Below are 20,183 nucleotides of genomic sequence, written 5' to 3' on the forward strand. Positions count from 1 at the left end.
CTGTAACCGTTTTTTTTTGTTCGTTCTTTCTTGCTTTTTTGCCTTTTTTTGTTTGTTTTTGTTCTTGTAAATAAATTACTGGTATATTTTTCACATGCAATTTTTTATGTTACTGTGAGATAAGCTAAACGTTGTTATTATTTGTAATGAATTCTGTATTTTGCTCTGTTAACGTTCATTTCCTGTTGCTTGTATAGTACCTTATTATATGCTACTGTTGCTTTGCGATGTCAATTATCATAACTATTCTTGTACAGGAGGTCCCGATACAGTCTTTGACTATGGGACCTCCTCCTGCATACTAAATACATGTAATTTGACCCAAATTCTAACAATAAATTCTGATTGTGATTCTGATACTACTATCTTGTTGCGTGACAATTCTTTAACAACCTTAATCCTTAAACTAAACAATGAGCTTGACCGTATTGTTGCATGGTGTTCTTCCAATCATTTAATTATCAATCCTTCAAAAACTCAATTCATGATTTTCGGATCTAGCCAAAGAATACTACCTGACTTGCCTGAGATAAGTCTAGATGGTCATCACATTCCCGTCTCCGACTGTGCATCATTTTTGGGCACCAAATTAGATTCTAACCTCAAGGTTTCTCAACACATCGCCTTCATTAGGCAAAAGTGTACCTTCGGTATTAGAGCATTAATCAAATCAAGAGCATATTTCTCCAAAGACGCATTATTAGCGTTATATTTTGCTTTCATTCATAGTAACATTAATTACGGTATTGTTTCCTGGGGAAGCACATAATACTATCTTATCTTGTCTATAATCAGCACTTACAAAACAAAGCAATACGCATTATCACTAATAGCGGGTTTTTCATGGGGGCTACTCTGTTATTTCGTGAAAATAACATCCTTGTTGTAACGAAGTTTTTCAACTATCATATAATAGTTATGTTTTATAAATTACTTATTAAACAGCTTTCATACCAATTCATTGATTCCAGGTACCTGATCAATAATTATAATACCAGGTTTGCAGGTAACTACAATTTTCTACTGCCTATGGTTCATTCTAACTTCCAAAAAAAGGATTACATCATTCGCTGCTATAAAACGGTGGAATGCTTTACCCAACACCTTAAATCTTCATCCTTTCATGCATTTAGACATGCCATTAAGTTTTTTATATGTATGACTAAGTTTACGTCATTCATTACCCTACGTTGGCCATTTGCATGTATTGACAGCTTTTTTATGCACTATAGGCTTGTATATGGACAATTTGTTCTCGTTACCTTAATTTTTCTATGTCGTATTTTTCGCGATTGTGTTTGTTTCTTTTATTTAACTTGTTCATGTTTAATCCATCTCTCCGTTGTTATTATTAACCGATGGTCCCGTTGCAGTCTTTGACTTTGGGACCCTCGTCTGTATATTGTCTCTTACCCATTGATTGTATTTAAAGAATAATAAACTGAAACTGAAAACTGAAGCAACGTCCACCTCTTCATTAAGCGCTCCTAAAAGGGTGAAACTAGATTACTCGTTACAGGTTACGTTTAAAATTATCTTCATAGTTTAAAAGAAATGGGGGCTACATTGCTGTTTAGCCCGTAGGTTACGATATTGGCGAATTCATTCAAGATTCATTAGGGAGGCAAAGTCAGCCCTAGTACGTCGCGAGCTCTCTGTCTTGACCAACGCGTCTACACCCACTATTACACGGTGTATTAACGTTTCATGCGCGGTCGACACGCACCGTGCGTTTTATGCGGTGGCCTAAGCAATCCAAACATTCCCAAAGCTGCCGAAGCGTTGCGAATTCCCCACACCTGGGCGTTTCTCACGCTAACTAAGGGCCGTTTGCAACCGGACGATTCTCGTTTCTTTTAATTTTACCTTTCCGCTTTGGTTTCATATCGTCTTCTTTCTTTCACACTTTCGCTCAGCTCCCTAAGACACCCTCCGCTCTCTTCCGTTGCTGCTCAGCCGGTTTGTTCTTTGTTTCCGTCAGCAGCCTGCCCCTAAACTACCGGTAGGTGGCCACCTCCCGGTCAATCACGCAGCACTAATCGGTCGAATATACAAATGGCGAACCCGGCACGAACGCGCAATCCTTTGCATCAGAGCCAGCGCACCGGGGCCTAACGAACGGCGGTCATTAGGAAATCGCGGCTGCAACACCTTGCGGCCTTTCAACCCCGGCGCGGGTCGGCGCATAGAATAAGACCCCTCGCTGTCTCCCTGAACCTTCCCATCGGTGCCAGTGGAAACAGGCAAACGGAACGGGCCTCTCGCCCTGGGACGCGCCGGCTCTAGATAATGCAGACAGCTCCTTAGTATCACCGCCTCGCTATTCTCGACAAGTGGAATGAGGAACTGGTTTCATCTCATTTTTTAAAATTTAATGTTCGTTTCAGAATAACAGTGTTAAATACTCTAGCCTTACAACGTAAGCTCCGCCCTTGAAGTAAACAAAGCTAAGTGATGTTAAAGTTGTCACGTTAAAGTTAAATAGGTGCTAGCTCATTGGTGTGCTTTATTCTATTTGTAAGTGAAATTATCGCATAAAAGGAGTCGATAAGATCGTTAAATGCTTCAAATATTTCGCCTCCTGTCAAACGTTTTAAGAAGAAAAATGATGACTGATGAAACAAATTTAGAAATTTAATCTAATTATTCTTGCTTGAATTAAATACGAAGCATCTGTCAATACAGTTTGCCCCTTAGAGGTCGTTGACAGGCAAATTTATTTTGCTGATAAGCACTCCTCGAGGAATCGATTAGCTCCGAATTCGCGTAGCTTGCGGAGCTTGTAACCATCGCTTTGGTAAATTGAGCAAATAAAGTACGGCAAACGCTGCCACTTCACAAAAAAGTAAAAACCGCTAACGTCAATCTTAGAACGGTCGTCTGTGATCCTTCACGATATATTTTTATGCTAGTCGAACACGGAATGTTCAGGTCCCGCAAAAGACAGCCCGCTAATTTGTGGTCGGATCTCCATGACGCTTTAGAACCGATTCCGCGGCATCCTAAATTAGTGAGAGACCTTGTCCGAAACTATTACCGTAATGAAGGCGCCTTGCGCGCTGGAGTTGCACGGCAAGCCGTTACCTTCGGGTTTGAAATTCCAGCTGCTTGTAGTGTCCGTATTAACCGGAGTCGACTACAGTAGGCTAGCGCTGGGCTTCGCACGGCTCATGCCGCAGCAGAAGCAGCAGACGTCCCTCTGAGGTGTGTACGCAGACGCCGGAAGGTCACGCCCGGTCGGGTCGCCCGGTTACAGGCTGCAGCATTCGCTGGGCTGCAGTGAGAGTGTCCTGCTAACATAAGCACCGCTGATGCTCCCCCTCCTCTCGGCCCCGTTGCTGCGAGCCACGCGCTCCTCGCCTCACTTTAAATGGCGGCGTTTCGAGAGGGATGATTGGCTTCGCCATATTCGCGCTGATGCTTGTCATGCATCGGTCTCGTCCAGTTTCGTTTTCTCTTCTTTTTTAACAAATTTATGCACGACCCCCCGGCCGAACACTGCCGGCACTTTCTCTCGGCCGCACTCTCGCCGACGGCACGGCGCTACTTAAAGGCGAGCGCAGCAGGCGGCAGGAGTCGTACAGCACAGCTCCCCAACCGGCAGTGATCAGCGCGGTGAGTCCGTATCTGCTGCCCGCTCCATTCGGATACACATACTACGCTGCTGTGCAGGCACGGCTGTGTCACTGAGTGCCCGAGTGCGCGTTTCTTGTGTCCCGCGCCGATCCTTAGTCGGCCCCTGCGCTGGAGCTGTTCTACGCGTACTTGCCAGTGAGGTTGCGTAGCGGAGTTTTAAAGGGTTTCTGGCCTAAGTGCTGGGCTTAATTCCGCGCCTTAAACCCCTGAGCAATCTCGCTGTTGCTCAAGGGTTGTGGCCTCCTGCTGTAACTGCCGTATCTGTTCACTTCGATCGTAGCGAAATGTGTGGTCAAATTTGTGTACCGTGGTCATTTATTTCACACGTAACGTCGTTTTTGTCTTTTCAAATGTCTTCAGCTTCATACTGTCGTTCCTAAGTTATCCTGCTGGAAATTCAAGTATAGTGCTCCGGAAATCACGTCTTCCAAGCTTTGGCGAATGAGGCTTTTGTTACGATTGTGAGCTAATGTGCTTTGCCCGATCTTTAGAACCACATGGTCATTGTCTTTTTAAGTGAACCGAATATCGGTGTGTGTTACAGATGTGTTAATATTGTGCAACGCACACGCACCGCACAGTTTCTATGTGTTCCGTATCACCAAGGTCCATCCACAGTTTTTGTGATTGTATTCCAACTCATCTCAAAGTAGCGCCTAAGATTACAGGCGGTGGGAACATGAAAGGCTCCGGGTTAATTTTTACTAGCTATGTATCTTTAACACTATCTATGTACTAGCTATGTATCTTTAACACACTTTAGCACTTTAACACCCAGGCCACCCGGGCATTGTGTGCGGTGAGGCATAGCCTTTCCACCGCTGCCCGGGCCCGCTGGATAGCCCATAATTGGTTAATTAATAATAATAATAGAATTAATAGAATCGCAAGAAAAGGACCCTAACATAATACTAGTACATGTAGTATTTTTCTGGCGATAACGACGCAACTACTCAGCATTACCTGGTATTCACCAAATTGTGACATTGTGACAATTTTTCGCTTCTATCTCACAGTGTTTAAGAACTATTGTTTCGTTTGAAACGCTCAGAGACGATGTATTGCTATGGAGAGAGCGACGTAGAGAACATACGTCACTGTCAAGTGCCAACACTATTCCAACCGCTATTCTTCTTCACCCGATATTGCTTGCAAGAAAAAAAACAGAAGAGAGAGAGAGAAAGCGCAGTTTAAAATATTCAGCACTATTTACTATCACGATATGTAAGAAAAAACTGGCCACATTGTCTGTGCACGGCCCTGTAGCCTTTCCGTCGTTCATTTGCGACCCTGTTACTATAGTTTCTGATTACGAAAAGCCGCTTGTTTCAAACGTACCTTTATTTATTGTCCCTATTACTTACGATTAAACGTCAATCATTGAAAGCTTCCCTCAGATGGGTTACCAGCTTCAATTTTCTCAGCCCAGATTGCGTGTTTAATGCACCGGAAACGATTTTTGTCTCTGTTTAACAGAGCGAAAGCGGACGAAAACGCTTGTGTAGTTAGATTTAGGTTCGTGTTAGAGAAACCTCTGAGGTAAAACATAATTCGGAGCCTTCATCCCGGACCGTAAACATCGCAACTTAAAAGGCCAGCTGGAATGTACAGTATTAATTCTAAAGCTCGTGCTATACTAATTTTATGGTCTTTTTTTATTATAGGACAAAATGAAGTTCCTACTAGGTAAGTTACTGCTATTTTCTTATAAGAAATAATATTTTCCGAGTAATAAAGCAGACCTGGGATTACTTTCTTCTATCGCTTGTGTATCTAAAAAAGAAGATGTTAATTTCTCAGTTAATTAACCTAATTTAATACATTGTAGGTATCCATGCTCCTGTACAGTAAACTTCTCTCACCTAGTAGCGTTTCCTCGATGGCTAGCGTTCGCGCTGCCACCTCTCATTACAGCAACCGGCGCGATAAAATGCCGATCAGCGACGCGATAACCAATCGCAGATGGCATATACGTGATTTAAATTTTATGAATACGGGCTCTAAAGTTAAAATGTTCACTTCCTGAAAAAATATTTACATGGCATTCTATTTTCAAGTATACTGAACGCAGCCGGCGCCTGGATTCTGCAAGAAAATTTTATGGACGTTATATTAGGGCGAAGTGCGTGCTCGAAAAAATATTGATTAGAAAAACCGGAAGTTCAACGTTTACTCACATGTATTCAGTCATCGTTGAAATTTATTCGCCTCTTATTGTGGTTTGTCTCAGTCCCTCCCTCTTTGTCTTTCTTTCAGCCTTTGCTGTAATGACCGTTGCGCTGGCACTGCCAAGGGTAAGTCACGTAGAGTACCTTAATTAATACACCCAGGAAAAATAACGTTCATGTGGTTAGCATTCATTACGGAAAGCCAAACACAGAATAATATCCCCACTGAGTATTATAACAGTCATTGCTCCCAGTGCCTTAGCACAAAGAGAAGTGCCACCTCTTTAGTCATGCAATGACAGCACAACGCTCCACTTCCCCTTCCCAAGACTCTCGCGTACTTACGCATTCGAAGGAATAGCATTACACTTGGCAGCCAACAGAATTACCACTAACAAGAATGAGCGTTTACTCATGTTACCTGTCATTTTCTTTCTTATCCTTTAGCTTTGTCATATCTTAGTTTTGATCGTTATTCCTGCCTTTAAAATTGTCTTCTGTGTGTTATAAGCTTGAATTCTTGTCAATGTGGGAGTGTTGTCAGCTGCTTCGTCCTAGTGGAGAAAGTAAAGCTATTTGATTCAACCTAATTCTATTATATTATAATGCCACCCATACACTCAATCCAAAAAAACCTTGAGGCGCAAGTAGTGAACCGTGTACTGTTGGTTCTTCACTCCACCTGACATGTTGATTAGAAGCGGCTCAGTATGACGTGGCCCCGAGCATTATGGAGTTGCGCAACGTTGTCGATACTACGGTGGTTCAACATCGCAAAAAGTTAATGGGGCACGGTGCTGCAGTCATTGTATTTATGTAACCTCCGGAAATTTCAGAAGGGATGCTGTTCGCATTAAAGCAATCGCATATTACAACAGCGCGCGATGGAACCTGCCTCCCAGTTTCATTTCACTTTTACGAGAATGCTATTGCATGGCAATACCAGTGTTTGTTGGCCTTTTGTGCAACCTGCACTGCCATCGGTAGAATTTAATAAAAAGGGGGAGGGGATATCTTCACCATCAGCTGATATTTCATCGCTAGCTTCATCATTTACTTGGATTTCAATAAAGAAAAACCACACTGCAAACTCAGATAGTCAGTAATCAATATGATACCTTTTTACAGCTTTATCTAAGAAAAGAAAAACCTATTTACCGCTTACGCCAGCAATGTCTTTATGTTCAACAGCATATACTCATTCTTGGTATTATCACTGCAGGGCAGTAAGCAGTAAGAAGCAGCGGAAATATCCGCGCGTTCATGCTGTAGGAGGGCTAAATGATCGGCTTTAACCGGCTAACTATAGCATAGTCTCAGTGCTGCAGGGCAATTTTCTTTTTCACCGTACAGCGATTCTGTTTCCTCTTGCATTTTTGCCGTTGCAGTCAAAACGGGCAGCGTACGAGCTGCCTGACGGCGCCGAACTGCTGCTGGGCGGCGTCAAGACCTCGTTCCAGTGCCCGGCCAAGAACGGTTACTTCGCCGATGTCGACAACGCCTGCCTCATCTTCCACGTGTGCAACGTGGTGCCCAAAGACGACGGCAGCACCGAGGTGCAGCAGTACAGCTTCCTCTGCGGCAACCAAACCGTGTTCAACCAGCTGAGCCTGACGTGCGCCTTTGCTGAGGAAGCCGTTCCGTGCAACAATGCGCCCGACTTCTTCTACGTGAACGACAACATCGGCAACCCGACGGCGCCGTTCCTCACAGAGGCCGACGTGCAGAAGGCGGCTCCACTCATACCGGGCTTCAGAGCGGGCGGTGGCGCAGGGGCGGAACAACCCGGCCGCAGGCCTTTCTAACAAGGCTCGCACCCAGCAGCACCACCGTTTCCTCTCCCCCACCGGGCCTTTACACGTAGTAGGGCTATAGTATTAGCTGGGTTCAGCTTCTATGGGGCCAAAAAGGGCTATTAATCCTCGCCGCAATAACATTTTTCAACGACGGACTGCGACGGCCAGACATAATCGTCCCGGGAGCCCGGCCTCGTTTTCTCATTCTTTCGACGGAAGGAAGACATTCACCGAGGCGAATCAGCGTGTGTCAACTTGGGCGAAAACTTCAAGCAGGTTGAAGCTTGGACATAAGCTCCGGCGGAAACACGGCAACCTAACATTGTCACCTCGGACATTCCCCTATTTTTCTTTCTTGTACACCTGTTCTTGCCTCCCGATAAGTGCGATTCTTACCATTTTCCTTTAGTCACATGCACATTTCTTTAATTCATGCAAAGTTCGTCGACAACGTCAGTTCGCTTGCAAATGATATCGCGTGATCTGCCGCAATCTGTGCTCTGCGTACCTCATTTCTTCTCTTGCTAACCAAGACCCATTTATTTTGCTTTGGTGAAAGGACAGCCGCTGCCGGGGAATCCTTTGTCGCTTTTGGTGAAAGGCTTGGCTCGGCGGTGCTTTGCGTGTGACGGAAATACTCATATGGCAAATGTGCTACATTGCATGCTCGCTTCATTCTCATCATCCTAACCTAAGCGGCGAGGTTGCTTGGAGAAATGTCTGGTCTTCTGGTGTACTCTTACTCGCTTGCATGGCTACGAGGAACAAATGTACATTGCTCACATATTGCAAGAACCTGTACTGTATACTTTGCTTGCATAAAATGTTTTGCTCAGAATGCCTCTGTTTCGTGAAAATCATGTCCGGAAGGCACGTCACTCGGTGGATGCGTGGACACCAGCTGGGGTGTAGCGAAAGGAGGGCGAACCTAGTTTCAGATTCGGCTGTCTTCGTGCATGTACGTGCGTGTTCTGGTTGGCTGCTTAAAAGCCAACAGGTGCAAGAAAAGTTTTATTTTTATTTGCTGCACTCAGCCGACTCGATTTTGGTAATGCCACCAAGGCTGGGAATAAACCTGCACTCAAAACATGGTAGCTTTGTTCATGGTGCGCATTATCGCATTTTATAGGTTAGTGGCGCCGTTTACCGTAAATAGCCATAAGAAATATGTAGCAGTACTTATCTTAATAAAATTTCCATGGACAATAGATTACTTAAATTAATCGCCATGCGTCATGTTATGATGACCCTGATGGCAATTTACTTGCATCCCCTTAAATCCCCTTGCATTTCATTACTTCGCGATGACAAATAGGGCGCTCGTTGCCACCAATCTGTTCCTACCTTTCCAACTGTTTCTAGCCATTTTCTTCGTTAGCTCTCCGCGATTGGCCAAACATTTTTGTGGCCACGCCCACTTTGCTTGCCTGTCATGAGACGTCACGAAAACCACGAAAACTCCCCATCACAAAATTAACGTGTCTACACTGATTACGCATGATTAGGTCCAACGAAAGAAAACAATGCTTTCCGATTGTACGCCTCTGGTGAAAACGTTTTCTGGCCACGCCCAGCTCGCCTTTTTGTCATGCTACGTCACAACATGACGGAAGCTCACCACGTCAAAGTGAAGTGTACGCAATAAAGGTAATTTAATATCGAGAACAATATTGGACTTTCTTTTTAATAGCCGGAAACTGCCCCGTTCTGAAAGAAATAGACGATGGCTGTACACTGAACGTTCCGGCGCTGTGCACTCAGAGCTGCCAGTGAGAATTTAGGTCTTTGCGCAAAATGAAAAGTTTGCGTGGCAGAATAACGTTGCCAAGCCCTTTCGGCACGTATACCACAACGCTCTGCTATATATTCTTCAGTGAGCATGCGTTTTGGCAGCATTTTTAACGCCCCCTTGAACGCCGCCGCAATCGTCGCCGAGCCACCGCAAGCTAAGCAAGGGGAAGCGGACCAGTCGGAGAAGCCGGCAACGCTCTTGTTACGGGGTCATCTACTTTGACTGCGCTAGCTTTGCACCACCGAAACCCTCTTCTGCGCGCTCTTTGTCTCTTGTCAATCAATTATATAAGAAAAAGGCGTTACGGTCGACAATGCTATTGGCTTTGAAGCGAAAGAAAAGTCATCTATAAGCGCGGAGAGCTTTTGAAGGTGCTATTGAAACAACCTTGGGGGTCATCGCTCATGCTTTTGTCTCAGGTTACGTAAATTTGACGTGAGGAGATTGGAATAAAGTCAGAATTCAATTGCTTTACGCTATAGCGACCATAGTCGCCTAGCCTACTTGAGCTAATCAGCCTACTTCAGCTAAATTTACCCGCAGAAAAGCCACACACAACTTTCCGTCGGATAATTGTTACTAGTCGTACCTCGTTGTCATCGAACTGCATGCCTGCAGCAATACCATCCTCGCCTTTATGGTGCCTTCACAAACCTGAAATACGCCTCACCATCCCAGGAATCACGAAGAAAGCTAGCATGCCTTCGTTTGCCCTGAAGCAGGCCACATTAGGACTTTTACATGAGGTGCACAGTGGCCGCGTACATGTTTACATCGATGGCACAGTCAGATCTGCAAGTTCAGCTGCTGCTGTAGTGATACCAACAAGATTCGTCAAAATACAGCTAAAAACATCACACGTATCATCAATGACAGCTGCTGAACTGGTAGCCCTGCGTGCGGCTCTTCATTTCATTCAGGAGGAACCACCCCACGCATGGTCAATCTCCTGTGATTCCAAGGCAGCCCTACAGAGTGTACTTACCAGGTTTAACATGGATAGAAGGGCTAGTTGGTGGTCGATATTGGAATGCATTATGTAACCACGCAAACGACAACGGACGAAGAAGGAAACACACAGGACAAGCGTTTATCCTGTGTGTTTCCTTTTTCGTCCGTTGTTTGCGTGGTTACATAATGCATTCCAATAACTACAGAGTGTACTCTCAGCACTGCACCATGGATTGCATGTGCAGCTCGTCGCAGAGATCAGAGAAGTCCACCATCGCATAGTTGACGAAGGAGGCGATATAATATATCGGTGGTTGCCTAGTCACTGTGGCATGCATGGCAATCAATGATCGAGCGGAGGCAGCTGCCCGATCTGCCCATGACGGCGTCAACTGCGTTGCTATTCCTCTTTCGAAAGCCGACGCAGCGAAAAAACTTTCCGCACTTGCGCGTGACCTGACATTAGCTGAATGGAATTCATCCGAGTTTACAAGTGCACGCCTTCATACCCTGGACCCTAATTTACAGCTCTGTAGTCCGCCCGACCTTCCACGACGTAGCACCCTTCTAGTCCATCTATGGCTAGGAGTAGCATTTTCAAATGCGTACTCTTTTCTCATCGGAATGGCCAACAGCCCACTTTGTGACTTCCGCGGGTGAAATGAAACAATCGCTCACCTTCTTTGTCAGTGCTCTCGTTTCAACCCGCAAAGAGCAGTACTCTCAGCCACCCTAGACCAACTGGACAAGCGCCCAATAACGGAAAACATCCTTGGAAACTGGCCTACGCGAACATCAGCGCGATCCGCTATGAAGGCGCTGCTGCGTTACTTAAAAGACAGGGGACTTTGTGACAAATAGTGACTGCAAACTGTGTGACGTATAGGATTGAATGGCGACACTGCGTAACACTAGGAACGCCTTCGCAGACTGCGTGACAGTGGCCACAGAAACAGTTCTTGTCTTTGCCGAGTACGTGTGTGTGTGTGTATATGTTTATATTTTTTTTATTTTCTTATTCTTTTTCTCTCTCTCACCTATCGCATCCCGTCGTTCCTCCCTCGGTACAGGGTAGCCAACCGGAGGTAATCTCTAGTTAAACTCCCTGCCTTTCCTCTGCCTTTCTCTCTCTCTCTCTTCAAATGAACATGCTACTCAGTATAGCATTAATATACGTTTTCTAATCGTAACACATGGCGCCGCAGTTGCTTATCGTCGCCTCCTGAAATTTTGTGCTAATTGATGCAAACTTCTCAGCCTAACATTACTTTAGAGATCATACTCACATCACTTGGGGCAGGCTATCAATTTTATGGCATTTTACCTCTATTTTTACCACGTAGTGTTGGTTATCTATACAATATGTGAAAATGTGCACAGCTATTCAGATTACTGAGTTTAGAGCAAAAATTTGCCTTGAATTAAGTGAAACCAGCGGCTTTCTACGTTCTTAGAATAGTTCGCTGACGTCGCTAGTTGGTTTTTTTCTTTCTTTCTTTTTTTTTGCTGCCACGAAGAAATATTTTTATATCCTAATACATACAACACTGCCTTCCTTATCCTCATACCCTGCGTGGCGCCATCCACTTATGCAGAAGCTGGAACAAATCACCTTTGCCCCGCATATTGGATTATATAAAGTCATTTTAAGTACCCACAATATCCATAAGCATTTTGCGAAGGAATAATTAGGATGTAGCAATTTTTTGGGAGCTGAGTCACTGCAGCTTCCCCGCGACGCTGATCTCCGTCAAACATTGACTCCATTTCTTATCCCATATAATTATACATTCAAAAAGCAGGGTTATTATTGTAATAATAACCACAAGCTGAAACAACGAGCAAATGAACGAAAAGCTCGAAGAGACGACACCTTAGTCTCGTGCGATTTACGCATCACTCCAATTAACAGTCGACTACGTATACCATATGGATCAAATTAAGATAGTGCACAAGTCTGTTCTTTTCAGAAAACATCATAAACAAGAATTTCCACTATAAGAAGGCATTCCAGCTTGTTACCGAGCCTAACATCTGGGCATTAATTTTATTTTTAATCTGCAAATTTTGCTTGCAATGTTTCTATTACCACGAAGTGATGAGTGATCATGAACGGAATATGTATATGCACGCCACAGAGTAATCCAGCCGCGCGTAGCGGCTTTACTGAAAGTTAGAAACTAAGTTTGCCGCGCGCACTCAGTTTCTCACGGCCTACAGAAATCACGGCTGCCCACAGTCGGGAAACACGTTCGAAACGAGCGTGCCCTGCCTGAGCTAAGGGCATTGTCTGCGAAAAGAGAAGTGCACCAAGAAAGACAAAGCAGTAATGGCACCTTGCTCATGAAAGGAGACAATGCTTACGCGACACCATATGATTGCGCAGCCGATCTTCCAGTCACGGGGGATCCCTACCTGACGCTCGGATGCATTGTGCAGGTTAGCATTGCGAACATCACCATTACAGCTGTCATCGCTGCGGGACAAGTTACAATGTCCTCTTATGAAGAAACGCAACAATCTCTTCACAATGTTGATGGCCAGGCCGTTTTTTACTGTAGCTCCTCAGAAAAGGATATCGGTATGTGTGGCGGGTGGGTCTGTGCCAGTTTCGCGATATGTCTGACCGAGACTTCGATTTTCTCTCATCATCATTTATTGTCCCTTAAAGACCCCTTTCAGGGTATTACATAAGGGGGGACGGGGGCAAAGGTATCAATAAACACTATGATCATCATTATGCAATGGTAAACAAAACTTAGTATACGTGCTAGAAGACGATGGGCGAGACAAAAAACTAAAGAAAAAGAAACAGTACAACTGCTAGCACAACCAGCAGTACAACAGAGCAGTACAAAAGGTAAACGTTAGAGTAACAGCGCAGTGGTGGCAGACTAAGGGTTTAGATTACATAAAAATTGGTGCCTAAACTTATATGAATCACTTTCATTTACTGTGTCCTCGGCCAGCACATTCCATAGTTCAATAACAGTAGGTAAGCAAGATTTGTTGAAGGCATTAGAGGTACAGTGCAAGCGTTGTAGACTCAGGTTGTTGAACAGACGATGAGAAGTGCGGTTGGGTGGAAGTAGAATAGTGTTCCTGAGGTGGGGGGTGGGAAGCTATACAGTTTCTGGGAAAGAAAATTTGTGAAGCCTTCCTTCGAAGACTAGGGATGCTGAGGGATGATTTAATACGACTTGTATGCCAGTCATAGTTTGAAGTGACAAAACGTGCGGTGCGATTCTGCACTGCTTCAAGCGAGTTAATAAGGTAAGTCTGGTGAGGATCCCAAATTAGTGAGGCATACTTAAGTTTCATCCGAAAGAACGTTTTTTCGGCGAGTTTGCATACCGGAACAGGAGACAGAAAAATCGATCTTTTTAGGCGACCAAGTTGTTTAGAACAGTAGTTTATAAGATTAGTTATGTGTGCTGACCCCGTAAGTTGATTACTGATTGTAACGCCAAAATAACTGTAAGAGTCAACTTGAGTGAGGGCTGTATCATTAAGTGAGTACTGTTGGTTAAAGATTTGCCGCTTGTGAGTTACAGACGTGTACTTACATTTAGAAACATTGAGGGTCATGAGCCAAAGAGAGCACCAATTTATTATTTTGTTTAGGTCTTCCTGGAGTATTACTTGGTCATTCTGGGAGGATACAGGACATAGTCATCAGCGAATAACAGGACTGACGAAAAAGACTGTTAGGCTGGTCATTGATAAAAATGAGAATCAGAAGAGGTCTAAGCAGAGAGCAATGTGGTACAGGTGACAAGACTGGACTACTTGACGACTTGAGGTTATCGATGACAGTGCGTTGTGAGCGGTTTGTGATAAAACACTCAATCCACGACAATACAAGGGGGCCAAGATTTGGGCAAGCAGGTTTTGCCATTAGATGACGATGGGCGGCACGATCGAATGCCTTCGCAAAGTCAAGATAGATAACATCGGTTTGAAAACGGAATTCAAAGTGGAGTGAAAGTTTGTGATGCATTCGAAAGTCGTGCTTCACATGAGTGGCCACGTCTAAATCCATGTTCATTTGGAAAGGAAAATGAGTGCTTGTTTAAATGAGATACACTGCAGGAGCGCAATATATGCTCTAGAAGTTTGCAAAGTATGCAGGTTAAGGAACCAGGGCTGTAATTACATGGATTGGAACGGCTATCGGATTGGTGTGAAGGTAGAACACGGCTAATTTTCCAGTCATTCGGAATAGTGAAAGAGCCAACGAATTGAGTAAAAATCAATTGCAAGAAGTGGCTAGATTGCGATTTAGTACCCTGTAAGGCTTTAGCCGTTATGTCGTGTGGACCTGGCGCACTGGAACGTTTAAGGTTATAGACTAAATTGGAGACTCCTTGAGTAGTTATAATAACAGCCGGCATTTATGAATAATGAGTAGCTCGGAACGCAGAAATGTTGGTAGTAGGTTCATTAGCAAAAACCTAGCAAACATAACAGTTTATGACAACGGGACGTGATGCCCTGGGACAGGAGACCCATCCGAATTGATCAATGCGATACTATGACATGAAGTACGTTTAAGTGATAACAAGTTTCAGAATTTACGAAGGTTATCACGCAGAATGCTCATCAAGTCCTGGTGGAAATATTTGTGTTTATTTTTCCTCAGCAAGCTTGTGTATTCCCGCCGTACCGTATTTTCCCCATTTTTGCGGATCGTGCTTTTTTTTTTTCAAGACATTTTTAAGGTACTTCGAATACCAGGGACTGCCAGCATCCCCGCGAATACGCAGCAGAGGAACATCAGTATCAATAAGAGGGAGAAATTTTGTGTTTATAGAGTAATCAGTTTTGCTCAACTGTTCTGGAAGAGGCTAATTGATGGAAGTCTACAAAGAAGAATTCAAGTTGACTGTTAATTTCAGGAAGTTTGCTTTATTGCAATCTTGAATGTTTTTAGTAGATGGCTGGTGGGTAGGGATCTCGATAGCTATGTTAAAAAACAAAATGTTGTGCTCGCTAACACCTTTAACATACTGTAAAGGAATAACTAGTTCATTTTTGGTAGTAAGAACTAAATCAGGGATGGTACTTCTGCGAGTAGGTCTGGTAACTACTTGGCTAAGGATGTACACGAGAACTATTCCTAGGAAATCTTTGCACGCGTGGGCTGTTGCGACGCAGTTTGCCCCGTCAATATCTGGAAAGTTCAAGTCGTCCTATAGGACGAGATTAGCAAGAGGAAGGTGGCAGCTTAGATCGGACATGAAGGAATTATGTTCATTCGTAAATGAAATGTGGCATTCAGGAGCACGGTAACAAGAAATCAGTATGGCCGTGCTTGTCGACAGTACTATCTTGAAGCAAAGTATCTCGTAGAGACTCTCAATAGGTAAGCGAGAAGAGGCCAGCCGTTGTTTAACAGCAGTCAACTACAGGAGTGCCACCTGCTATTGAAACTTATGTGTAGGATGTGAAGAGACAGTTCAAGCCCCGAATTAAGGGCTAAATCCCTCATCGGAAGGTATTCCTGGCTCAATCCATGTCAGCATGGTTTTAGGAAGGTATTTTCAACCGTTGCATAATTAACAACAGATGTTCACGCCCTTAGTGCCATATTACATAATTCTGGAGAAGTTGACGTATTCTATCTCTATTTCAGTAAGGCATACATATATATATATATATATATATATATATATATATATATATATATATATATATATATATATATATATATATATATATATATATATATATATATATATATATATATATATGCTCTTTTTGTGTCACAATCGAAATCGCCTTTGATTTTTAAACAAAAGTTTGAAGACGTACCAGTTAAAAATCAAAGGCGATTTCGATTGTGACACAAAAAACGTAATATATATGCTTGAATGTACGCTCTGCAAACAACGGTACATCGGACAAACAGAAGGGCCTTTCAGATTCCGCTTTAACAATCATAAATCCCACGCTAACACGTTGCCCAACCTGCCCATCTCAAAACACGTACATCTTCCTGACCACTCATTTGATAAACTGAAAGTCACGTTGCTTGAATCTGGATTTCGCTCAAATTATGATAGAGAAGCCCGCGAATCCTTCCTTATCTATAAGTTTGATACTGTCGCGTGTGGTATGAATGAATGTGTAGGAAAATTGAGTTGCCTGTCTTTGTAGCCCGTCACTTGTCCCTTCTTCTACTAGTACGTCGCTATTCCCCTTTTTCTGTGTCTGTGTTTGCTTGATAACATAGCACATATTGAGCGCATATCGACGTTTTGTTGTCACGTGGCGATTGGTTCTTACAATTCATTTCGGTACGTTTTTATACTTTGTATCTTAGATTATATGTTTGCAATCGCCATCGGTCTATACACGTGTCAGCTATCCTTTGAACGATTCGGATGTATTTTGTTCGCCCATTTTATTCGTTTTTCATGTTAACGTATCTTCATTTGGTTGATAAGCGCATGTATATTAACTGCACTGACACCATGCAATGTATTCTGATGAAGGCCGGACCCCGGCCGAAACGTCAATAAACCGCTTCATACGCGCGTCTACTTCACTGTGAATATTTACCCGGACCCAGAACTGCTTTTTTTCTGGTATATATATATATATATATATATATATATATATATATATATATATATATATATATATATATATATATATATATATATATACATATATATATATATATATATATATATATATATGTATATATATATATATATATATATATATTCTGCATCTACTATTAACTTCCTTGACGTCAGCGTTTCAGTGCTAAATGATAAACTATCTACTGCCTTATACAAAAAGCCGACAGATAGATGTCAATATTTACACTTCGATAGCAGTCACGTTAAACATTGCAAGACCAGCATTCCTTATAGCCAAGCCTTACGTTTTAAAAGAATTTGTTCTGAGCAATCAGAGTTTCAAAAGAATTGTGGTACCCTAAAAAACGCTTTAGCCAAACAAAATTACCCACCACAATTAATTGACGATGCAATAAAACGCGCAGACGTGCATGACCGAAGGACGCTTCTTTGCATTAAGAAAAAACCGACTCCCTCACCCCAGGCAAACCTTGTCCTAACCCACACTGCGTCAGTCTCAAATGTTTCGCATGTATTAAAGAAACACCACAATATTCTAATGCAAAGTGAACGCCTCAAAAACATATTCTCTGATCCGCCTAAAGCAGTATACCGTAAAGCTAGAAATATTCGAGATATACTAGCATCATCATCTAAGACTGACTGCCCTGATGCCATCGGATGCCATCCTTGTCGAAAACCGCGATGTAAAGTATGTCCCTACATGGCCACATCGCAACAGGTTACTAGTACGTCTTCAAACTTTTGTTTAAAAATCAAAGGCGATTTTGATTGTGACACAAAAAACGTAATATATATGCTTGAATGTACGCTCTGCAAAAAACGGTACATCGGACAAACAGAAGGGCCTTTCAGATTCCGCTTTAACAATCATAAATCCCACGCTAACACGTTGCCCAACCTGCCCATCTCAAAGCACGTACATCTTCCTGACCACTCATTTGATAAACTGAAAGTCACGTTGCTTGAATCTGGATTTCGCTCAAATTATGATAGAGAAGCCCGCGAATCCTTCCTTATCTATAAATTTGATACTGTCGCGTGTGGTATGAATGAATGTGTAGGAAAATTGAGTTGCCTGTCTTTGTAGCCCGTCACTTGTCCCTTCTTCTACTAGTACGTTGCTATTCCCCTTTTTGTGTCTGTGCTTGCTTGATAACATAGCACATATTGAGGGCATATCGACGTTTTGTTGTCACGTGACGATTGGTTCTTACAATTCATTTCGGTACGTTTTTATACTTTGTATCTTAGATTATATGTTTGCAATCGCCATCGGTCTATACACGTGTCAGCTATCCTTTGAACGATTCGGATGTATTTTGTTCGCCCATTTTATTCGTTTTTGATACTGTCGCGTGTGGTATGAATGAATGTGTAGGAAAATTGAGTTGCCTGTCTTTGTAGCCCGTCACTTGTCCCTTCTACTAGTACGTCGCTATTCCCCTTTTTCTGTGTCTGTGCTTGCTTGATAACATAGCACATATTGAGCGCATATCGACGTTTTGTTGTCACGTGGCGATTGGTTCTTACAATTCATTTCGGTACGTTTTTATACTGTGTATCTTAGATTATATGTTTGCAATCGCCATCGGTCTATACACGTGTCAGCTATCCTTTGAACGATTCGGATGTATTTTGTTCGCCCATTTTATTCGTTTTTCATGTTAACGTATCTTCATTTGGTTGATAAGCGCATGTATATTAACTGTACTGACACCATGCAATGCATTCTGATGAAGGCCGGACCCCGGCCGAAACGTCAATAAACCGCTTCATACGCGCGTCTACTTCACTGTGATATATATATATATATATATATATATATATATATATATATATATATATATATATATATATATATATATATATATATATATATATATATATATATATATATATATATACACGTGATACGCGATAAGCTACTTCTGAAGCTTAAAGTAATTGGAGTACCGACACCATTCGCAAAATGGATTGCTGCTTATTTAAAGCAGAGATCACAATATGCGGAAATCGACGGTTTTGCTCGCCTCCACTTGAGGTCACATCAGGTGTTCCGCAGGGGAGTGTGCTGGGACCTCTATTGTTTTTGGTGTATTTTTGGTGTATATAAATGACTTGGCCTCCTTTATTGATGAAAACGTCAAAATTAATCTTTTTGCCGATGATTGCATATTGTTTAAACAAATACGTTCTGTTTTAGACCAAAGCCTGCTGAATAGTGCTTTGAATGATATTTTGTCTTGGTGTGACAAACGGGGATGTCACTGATCTTTGAGAAAACAGTATTTATGAGCATCACCAGTGAGAAGAGGCCTCTCACGTTTAACTACACCCTCAACACTACATCTGTGAATCAGGTCCCAAAATACAAATATTTAAGCATAATCATTAACAACCAACTTACTTGGAGTGATCAAATTTGCTTTATAACCTCATCTGCTATGAAAAAACTTGGGTTCTTACGGCACAACTTAAGGGAAGCATCTGTCAGTGTGAAGAAATTAGCTTACTAATCTATTGTTACGCCAAAACATGAGTACGCCGCCGTGGTGTGGGACCCTTGCACGAAAAAAAGACATTGCACAGATTGAGAAGGTTCAAAGGTGCGCCGTGCGATTCATCTACAACAAATACAGGAATTCTGACTCTCCATCTCTCCCTATGAAAATTAATCAAATAGAACTTCTGTGTACCAGAAGAAAAATAGCGAGAATAGAAGTTTTGCTCTACTTGTTACATGGAAAGCTCGGCATCCCGGCCACATCATATGTCACGCCAGCTTTAACCCGCAAAACACGACACACACACAACTATAGCTTAACTCCTCATTTCGCAAAAACAAATTCTCGCAAGTTCCCATTTTTCCTGAAAACAATAGCTGACTGTAATTCACCCCATGAAGAGCTTTTCGCGTGTGGAAACATTAAAAATGCCTTTAACAATATTTTTAACCTCTAATAGAGAATTTTTTGTAACTTGCATTGTGATCCTTTTGGAGGTGCCAGGTCTGTACATGAATTTGTAAGTGTTTTATATCTACATGTATGCATCTTAACATACATACATTGTTGTTTGTAAAATGCATTGTATTCCTTCTATGAATTTGCCCTTCCTGCTTGGACTAAAAAGGTGTGCACTATCATGTGAATAAATAAAGATAAATGAAATATGCATGATTGTTTCACGAACGGTCAAATTACGGTTCCGTGTCGGCGGTTCCAGC

At 42.6% G+C, this 20,183-nt stretch overlaps 1 protein-coding gene and 1 long non-coding RNA gene across 3 annotated transcripts in view; one reads left to right on the forward strand and one right to left on the reverse strand.

Annotated features, from left to right (window-relative positions):
- Positions 1-20,183, reverse strand: part of LOC135897781 (uncharacterized) — a 245,561-nt gene that overhangs the window by 158,811 nt on the left and 66,567 nt on the right. The window lies entirely within an intron of this gene.
- On the forward strand, positions 3,516-8,438 carry LOC135897777 (U-scoloptoxin(01)-Cw1a-like). Its single transcript, XM_065426486.1, has 4 exons — positions 3,516-3,615; positions 5,301-5,322; positions 5,893-5,930; positions 7,193-8,438. Exons 2-4 carry the CDS (start codon positions 5,307-5,309, stop codon positions 7,607-7,609), a joined length of 471 nt encoding a protein of 156 aa, XP_065282558.1. The 5' UTR covers positions 3,516-3,615; positions 5,301-5,306; the 3' UTR covers positions 7,610-8,438.

This window comes from Dermacentor albipictus, chromosome 1, assembly GCF_038994185.2.
Source record: "Dermacentor albipictus isolate Rhodes 1998 colony chromosome 1, USDA_Dalb.pri_finalv2, whole genome shotgun sequence".
NCBI lineage: Eukaryota > Metazoa > Arthropoda > Arachnida > Ixodida > Ixodidae > Dermacentor > Dermacentor albipictus.